Source organism: Impatiens glandulifera, chromosome 4 (assembly GCF_907164915.1).
Source record: "Impatiens glandulifera chromosome 4, dImpGla2.1, whole genome shotgun sequence".
Lineage (NCBI taxonomy): Eukaryota > Viridiplantae > Streptophyta > Magnoliopsida > Ericales > Balsaminaceae > Impatiens > Impatiens glandulifera.
In genome coordinates, this window is record NC_061865.1 from 2,421,613 (window position 1) to 2,430,891 (window position 9,279).

The 9,279-nt window shown below is 28.9% G+C and overlaps 1 protein-coding gene across 1 annotated transcript; it reads left to right on the forward strand.

Moving 5' to 3' along the window:
* Positions 1-5,707: 5,707 nt before the first annotated feature.
* LOC124933803 (aspartic proteinase A1-like) lies at positions 5,708-8,391 on the forward strand. The gene is made up of 12 exons (XM_047474245.1): positions 5,708-6,028; positions 6,100-6,160; positions 6,269-6,363; positions 6,469-6,581; positions 6,660-6,886; positions 6,933-6,945; positions 7,082-7,136; positions 7,218-7,358; positions 7,408-7,569; positions 7,655-7,774; positions 7,861-7,931; positions 8,307-8,391. The coding sequence occupies exons 1-12, from the start codon at positions 5,708-5,710 to the stop codon at positions 8,389-8,391; spliced, it is 1,464 nt and encodes a 487-aa protein (XP_047330201.1).
* The last annotated feature ends 888 nt before the right edge of the window (positions 8,392-9,279 follow it).

Below are 9,279 nucleotides of genomic sequence, written 5' to 3' on the forward strand. Positions count from 1 at the left end.
GGTAGTATTGTGTAATTCATGTGATTATATTATTTGGCCAAAAGGCTGATAATTAATTGACAGAATTTCATTAATACTTGTGATGATAAATATGTAATAATTATAAAGTCTTATTCATGTGAATAATTAATCCATCCAAAGATAGATTTTGACATATCTTATTATTAATGTTTTATCATTACACCAAAATACTATTAGCAATTAATATTACTGTCCAAAGACTTGATATTAATGTTGCATTAAGTATTTTGAGATGGGATAAATCATTATTTGAATTTAATTGTTACTTAAGTTTATAAATGTGGGCAACTGTTTTATTAAATATTTTAAGTGATTAAGGGCTATAATCTTTATATTATGTCAAGATAAAGATAGTTTTTTTAGACGAGACTGTAATATTTTTTTGAGGATATTGAGTTTGAGGGGAGAAATGATTGTGTCTTTAAAAATGATTTAGATCAATAATTCATATTGTGGAAGATTTGATTTATATCTCAAGTGTTTTTGACATTGATAAGGATTTTATTGATATTGATGATAATGTTCAAAAATCAAGAGTAACAAGACAATATTGATCAAATTCATTAAGTACAAACTCAACAACCTCAAAATCAAGTGTCTTTATGACAATCCAGTTTAATTGAATTACTCTTTAAGGACAAATTATAGTATCGTTGCATATTTTGATATGGAGCTTCACCATAATAGATGTTAAGGGGGGGTTTTTCAATAGAGACATTGAAAAACAATTTAATGCAATGAGAAAATTTTGTGTTGAGAAACCAAATTAATATGGTTTGCAAATTAAAGACTTAAAGAAGCGTCTCGTTAGTGATACCATAAGTTTCACAAAATAACAATTCTTTCTTTTAGTTTTGAGGTGAATTTAATTGATTATTTGTGTATCACAAGTTCAGTGGGAGTAAATGTTTATTTATGGTTTTATATATGGGCGACATTTTGTTTGTCACAAACTTTGCTTGACATTAAGTAGCCGAATTGTTATGAAATATTTGAAAAGAATTAAGAATTAAATGCTCACATATAAGAAGTCGGAAAGTCTTGAGATCATTGAGTATTCTGACTCCGATATTACAAGATGCCAAAATAGTATGAAATCTACTTTGGATAATATTTTTCGCTAGCTGGTTTTGTCGTTTCTTGAAGAAGTGTCAAACAAATACTTATGTCGTCATCCACTATTGCAGCGAAATTTATGACATGTTACTAGGCATCAAATTAAGTGATTTTGACATCAAGTTTATTTTATGAAAGAAATGATGCAAAGTGGATAGATTTCTATAAAATATATATGTACAAACTCTATGGTTATAAACCTCATGGAAATAAGTTTATCATCTAATGTCTTTCATGAGGATATTGCTCGTATGAAACTTCAGTGGGAGTTTGTAATTTTGACATCTTCTAGTTTAATTATTTTATAGATATTTATAAAGTTTTTATTCTGATCAGAACTTAAGTATTATTCAGTTCATTACACTTTGTATAATTATGTTTAAAGTATGATCTCACTAAAGTTAAGTAGGATCAGTTGAAAATTGACATGAAAAGATCACCTTACATGGAATTTTCATTCCTCACATTCATGATATGATTTGTCAATTAATTGTATTGATTTATGTGATCATTGTTGGGTCTAGTTGTGTTTAAATACAACGACGAGCTCTTTGGTCCTATATTGATATGTTTAATTAATAAAATTGTTTATACAACATATGATTGAGATGACATAAAACTTCAGGCGCATTATGGTTGATACATTTATTTTTGTACATACGTGACCCAGTGGAAGGTAGCCACAGATTAGAGCTTTTTTTTTTTTATTTATCAAAAATCACATTGAATTTCTGTGGTGGTGTACCGATTGAAATCTCACCGTAGTACTGCATGTTATCGTAATTCTTTAGCCTTACAGTGACACCATCCTTTTGAGAACCCGGTAGTTGCGGGGTAAGTCGAGGAGCAGCGATCCTATTGTTTTCATCTAACTTAAACTTTTTCAGTCCAACTCTCACTAATCCATCGTTGGATTCAGAAAACAGCAGCTGATGAAGAAGGAGGGATGAAAGAAAAAGAGTGATAACTGCTTCTCTAAACTTTGTTCCCATGCTTGATCACCCCTGCAAAGCGATTTGAAGAACTTGATTGAGAGAATGCAGAAAGCGATAGATTAATTTGAAGTAAAAGTGAAAGAAGAATGACGATTTGGAAATACTTGAATGTTGGCGATAGTGATGGATGGCGACATATCCAAAGTAGTTTTTGCTGATGAAAAGTGACGACGGGCAAAGCATCAATAAAGCAAATGAATCCGGAGTTTAGTGTTATATTCCCTGAATCCGACCATTTATATCTATAATTTCAAATTACCCACCTTTTTATTTTATTTTAATAAATTTTGCTAATTTTAATTTTATATTGAAATGTATTTTTTTTTAATGTTTGTATAATATATTTTATTTTAATAAATTTGGTAATAAATTTGATAACTATGATAATATATCTTATTTTAATATTTTAGATTAATATATAAATAAGAATATTCTTATTTATTTAAAATTAGGTTAAGCCCATGCATCATAAAGAATGACCTAAGAATACTAATTAAAATAAATTTGTCAAAAAGTAAATAGAAATGACTTAGTCAATAATTCTTTTGCAACGCTTCTACGTTCCAAGGAAACTCATCTCTTTTTTCTACATCGCCGCAATCTCGTCTTCATTTATGTCAGCTTCTTAGTCATCAATATTTATGATCTCAATAGGAGTGATTCGGGTGGTTAGAGTAGCCTCGTGGTTGTCTTCATTAACGTCTACCTAAAAGGAATTTAGAAATAAATTATCTTAATTTTAATGTAATTTTAATTTTTTTTTCTACTTTAAAATATTAAAGTATCTAACCATTTGAATACAAAATAAAACCTCAATTCCGAGACAAGTTTGCAGATAAAACTATACAGGGCATGCTCCTCTCTAAATATATGAGTAACCGGTGGTTCACTTTGAGAACGAATCTTATTAAAGCTACCTGAATTTCCATAACGTTTTTCCCTAGTTTGACCGGTAATAGAGCGGATATTGTATTTGTGTTTCTCATTCCAATCTTACCTAATTCTACCATAAAAATCATAAACACAATTAAATATATAACATCAATGTTATTTTTATTTATTTGTTCATATTTTAAAAAAAATAAGTTTATTTTTTTTATATTAAAATAAAATTTAATATATTACAATATATATAATAATTAAAAATTCATTTATATAATTTTATTGAAGATTTCTTTTTACAGAATATGATATACGGTGTCCCACGAATCCCAATAAACATAAATCTTCAAATTATAATAGGAAAATGATGATAAATGCATTCCCTTCTTATCTGCCTCATTGCCATCCCTGCACGTCACCCAATGTAACGGCTTCCGCGTCTCAGTAGAGCGATAAACAACAGGCTAACGCTCAACATGTTCAATGCTCAACGAGAACATAATGTTGACGGAGATTGAAGGATTGTGCCCAACGCACGTTCGCGACCTGAGTTGTCTTCATCCTCACCACCCAGATAAGAACATGCCGCAATCTATGTGATCATTTCGCCTATGATGGTAGCTCGAAATAACTGAAATGGGTAATAATCGATGAACAATACAAAAGATATAGTTAATTAACAAACCCACTTAGCTTGGTTATAAATAGATTCCAAGACCAAGACCAAGACCAAGACCAAGACCAAGACCAAGACCAAGACCAAGACCAAGACCAAGACCAAGACCAAAGTGTAGGTTAATTAGATGTTCGCAGCGGAATAATTTATAGATCTAATCTAAACATCTAATCATATGATCATGCATAATTGATAGAATCATGATATCTAGTTTATAGAAATATACCTTTGATGCGTGAACCGGATCAGATCTGGTAGTAATGAATAATCGAGAGCCCCACATGTTGCTCCTCTACTTGGTCCACACGAGCCCGACTAGATCTCTTTACTTTCGACTGCTAGGACGAAAAAGACAAAGGAGAAGCAATCCAATTGTTAGATTAAAAGATGATTTCTTCCTCTTGGAGTTCTCACCGTAATATAGCAAAAGGCGTTTTTAAAAAAGGAACAATTCTCTCTCTATTCACTTCCGTTTTCTTGCAAATAAGTGAATCATTTTGTATTAAATAAATTCCATAATTAACCATTAATTATATATTATTTTATTTCACAAATAAATAATATTTCTCATTATTAATAATATCTAATATGTATTAATTATATATTATTTTATTTCACAATCTTAACTCCATAATTAACCATTAATTATATATTATTTTATTTCACAATCTTAACTCCATAATTAACCATTAATTATATATTATTTTATTTCACAAATAAATAATATTTCTTATTATTAATAATATCTAATATGTATTAATTATATATTATTTTATTTCACAAATAAATAATATTTCTTATTATTAATAATATCTAATATGTATTAATAATTAACCATCTTTCTCGTTTATCTAGTCGGTCAACTCTAAGTGTGTGACCTCATAGGACCCAATTATAATAGTTATAGGTTAACCCCATTAATCGTAGTTGGCTTCTAGCAAAGAACTGCGACTCCTAAAATAATCGGATTAAATTATATCCGTTAATTTGTCCTATTCAAGTTTAGTCATTGCACATTAAATTAAAGGTCACAATTCCTTCAAAAAGTAGAGAATTAACTCTCAACACACAAATGATGCTTCATAAAAACTTTTAAACTTTGTTTGAGATCTTATACAGAGATTCTAAGCTCGGTTATGAATTATCTAAAAGTTTCAACAAGAGTCCAACTCACGGTACCTTTATTCACATCTCTCGACATCAATCGCAAATATTAACAATTATTTAATATTTTAAAATTTTAAATGTTCAAAAAACTGTTACATGTCTTGAACTTGAAAAATAATTGGTCAAATAAAATGTAATAAATCAAAAATTAAATATAGTCAAAATTGTATGAAATAGAGACCATTTTTAACGGGTACGAAAGAGAAGACATCTCGCGATAGCCTTTCCTGAGTGTCACCAAACATCAATCTCAAAACAATCTTGGTAGAAAATTACGTTTATATATGTAATACAATTTTCTTAATCTAATTTTAAAAATCAAGTGACGACTATTAAAAATTATTTATTTTTATAAAATAAAAAAATATATATATATTTTAAACAAATTCTAATTTTTTTTAAATTTATTTTCATATATATTAACTTGGTTCAAATAAAGGATTGAGAATAAGATTGGGATGGATAGATGTGTAGAATGAGAATAGGTACGAAATATAATTTGAATTGTGTAAACATAATTGTTTTTTTAATAATTTGAAACAAATGAATAAAAAATAAAAAGATGGGTAATTTGAAAAATTCTGTGTAAATGGTCAGATTCAGGGAATATAACCCTTTAATGCTTTTCCAGTCGTCACTAACACGATCATGCAGTGAACGCCACCTTTTTTCATCAGAAAAAACTATATTGGGGAACAATTTCAGCTCTAGAAATGTAGCCGCCATCGATCATTATCGCCAAGACGAAGAAACACAAACATCCAAGTATTTATATATATATATTTTCATTAGTTGCTTTCTTAATTTTCTGAATCTAAGTTCTTCAAAATCTCTTTGCAGGTGATCAAGTATGGGAACAAAGTTTAGAGCAGCAGTTATCACTTTTTTTCTTTCATCCATCCTTCTTCATCTGGTGTTTTCTGAATCCAACGATGGAATCGTTAGAATTGGACTGAAAAAGTTTAAGTTAGATGAAAACAACAGGATCCCTGCTCGACTTATCCCGCATATACCGTATTCTAAAAAAGGCATTGTAAGGCTAAAGAATTACAAGAATATACAGTACTATGGTGAGATTTCAATCGGCACACCACCACAGAAATTTACTGTGCAATTTGATACAGGAAGCTCTAATCTGTGGATACCTTCCTCAGAGTGCTACTACGATTCTGTAAGTTTGATCATTTTTATACACTATGAGGGGAGAAAATTATGATGAATTTTCCTCTGTTTCTGCAGCAGCGTGCGTGTAATTATCATTCTAAATACTATGCCCATCAATCAAGAACATATAAAGTGAACGGTCTGTGTCTGTTGGAACTTATATTGAAATAACGTCTTTATGTAAGCAATTAAGCAGGAAGGAAGGTGATATTGACTTGAAACATAATAATGTTGTTGTTTTGCACAGAAACAAATGTTGAGATACACTATGAATCAGGTTCAATATCTGGCCATTTTAGCCAAGACAATGTTTTAGTTGGTGGTTTAAAAATTAAGAATCAGGTTATTATATATATACAACATAACTTCTCATAGACTTTCCAAATCATCATTTCTTTAATACTAATACTAATACTAATACTATACTTAAGTTTGCTACAACTATAGGACTTCATTGAAGCAACAAGACTGTCCGGTGTTGTGTTTAAGTTTACCAAGTTTGATGGTGTTCTTGGCCTTGGATTTCAGGAGATATCAGATGGATATGCTGTTCCAGTATTGTATGTACTAGCTTATGTCAAATTAAAATTTGTTATGATATTTCTCTTAAAATAAGGAATAACCCCTAATACTTGCAGGTACAACATGATGAACCAAGGTCTTATTCGAAATAAAATTTTTTCATTTTGGCTGAATAGAAATAAAAAAGAAGAGGAAGGAGGTGAACTTGTGTTTGGTAGGATTGATCCAAAGCATCACAAGGGGAACCATACTTATGTCCCTGTGACCCGCAAGGGTTATTGGCAGGTTGGGAAATTTATATACATATTTTTAACTTTTATGGTTGTTTCATTTATAACCTTATAATGTGCTTGCTCTTGTAGTTTAATATGGTTGATGTCTCTGTCAAGCGTCAACGAATAGGTAAGTTCATTCATCGGTCATTTCTTACACTAAGAGATAATGTTTTAATGTGAGGTCATGTTGGTGGAATGAATCAAAGAAAAAGAGAGAACATGTCATTTATTGATTATAGAGTATATTTTTTAGGTGTTTGCAGATCTGGTTGTTCTATAATTGCGGATTCTGGAACTTCTTTGTTGTCAGGTCCAAAAGTATGTGAAACTGAAAAAAGTTTTTTTTTTTTGTTTTTCATACAATGGTCGATAAATAATGAATGATTTTCATAAATGTAGGCTGTGATTACCATGATAAACCATGAAATTGGAGTCACCCGAGTAATGAACTATAGATGCAAGTCAATCGTTAGAGTGAATAGTCAAAACATTCTGAACAAGCTCCTAGTAAAGATTTCGCTATTTTTGTTGTTGAAATATGTTTTTTTAGATACACAAATTTTAATGTTGTCTTAACGTTTAATAGGAGCAACATGAGGATATTTGTTCCCTAATTGGATTATGCCCAGTAGATAGAAATACAACAGATTATTTCTCTATGTGCGATACTTGTGAAATGATTGTGGTGTGGATGGAGAGTCAGCTTTGGAGGAATCAAACAGAAAATGCTATTTTAAACTATGTTGATAAAGTAAATATTTATTATTCTCACTTAAAATATTTAAAATTAACATATGAAACAAAAAAATGATAAAAAAAAAAACTGTTTACATCAGCTCTGTAATTCGTTGCCAAGACCAGATGAACATTCATATGTGGATTGTTTGCGAATTTCCTCCATGCCTATAGTTTCGTTTTTAATTGGTGATAGAGATTTTACACTCTCGCCTAAGGAGGTAAACAAACGTTCAGTCTTATTTTACCTTAATTCTTACATATTTTGTGTTCTTATTGATAAAATATTTAATTTGTCTTGAATCAGTATATAATGAAGATGGTAAAAGGTGATTCCACTTATTGCACAAGTGGCTTTATTTCTGGAGGACCTATCTGGTTTGACATAATCTCTTTCTCTTTTATTTATTTATAAAAATACAAAAAATAGAAAAAAAATATTGATGAATTTAACAGGGTAGAATTAATCTCATAGTGAGTGTCATCCCCACTTTATAGGATTCTTAATTGTGAGATCTTTCGTCTCTTATTCAAATACTCTTTTTATTTGAATTATATTAGTGACTTAAAATTAATTTTTATGTTTAGAATTTAAAAATAAATTGAGATATTTGATTTCTTAACCAAATGATAAATTTTATTTTCAAAACCTAAAAAATATATATCATAAGTTTTCTCATAATATGTCAAATTAGTTTAGAAAATTAGGTATTAATTCACTAATCTTGATCATGATTAATGTTATTTATGAAGGGTTTTGGGAGACATATTCTTGAGTCGTTACCACACCGTATTTGACTATGGAGGAAATAGAGTTGGATTTGCAGATGCTGCATAATAATAATAATAATAATAATAATAATAATAAACACATATTTGTTAAATTCATTTATGTTCACAAGACGGTCAAATTTGTTTCCATTTACAACATTTAAATTGAGTCTATTTGATGTATTATCAATTAAATTTTTTTTTTTTATTAAACATGCATTAAATCAAATGGCTTTTATGTAAGTATTAAAATTTCACCATTTTAATTTATATATTTTAAATGATTATTTTGAATAAATGTTATATTATAAATTTAAAATAATAAGATCAAAATAAAAGTAAATAATTATTTGGGGATAGTTATTGTATTAACTAATTCAAAATTAAGGTCAAAATAAAATAAAATAAATAATTTGTAAAAACTTGTATTTATTAAATCTCAAATTAATTTTAAAAGGGTTTAAATAAATTAAACAATTCTAAATCTGAAAGAAATTGTCCCTTAAAAAAAATCTAAAGCTTAAAGATAGTGCTGGTAAAATGATCAAACTTCAGATAGAGAAAGAGAACGAAACTATATTTTAACATGACTCCCTAGTTCAACGATCACCATATTATTCATAATAGTGCCTTCTTTCTTATTCGAATAAGACGGAAATGTCAACTGACTACTGTTGAACAAGTTCAAAACGGGGAATGAAATAATCTATAAATGTAATTCTAAAAGGTACGAGGATCCTCAATACTCTATGTAGACACTCATTTTTGTTCCCCAAATTTTATTATTTATGAGCCTATAAAAATATTTTTCTAAAAGAGTTAATAGCACTGAAATTAGAAATTGATTAAAGGAACAATGTCGTATCAATTGGATCCTAAAATAATTAATTGAGGGATTATTTTAAAAATCCAAGTGTTACAAATAAATAATTAAGGTGAATAACAAATTAAGGGA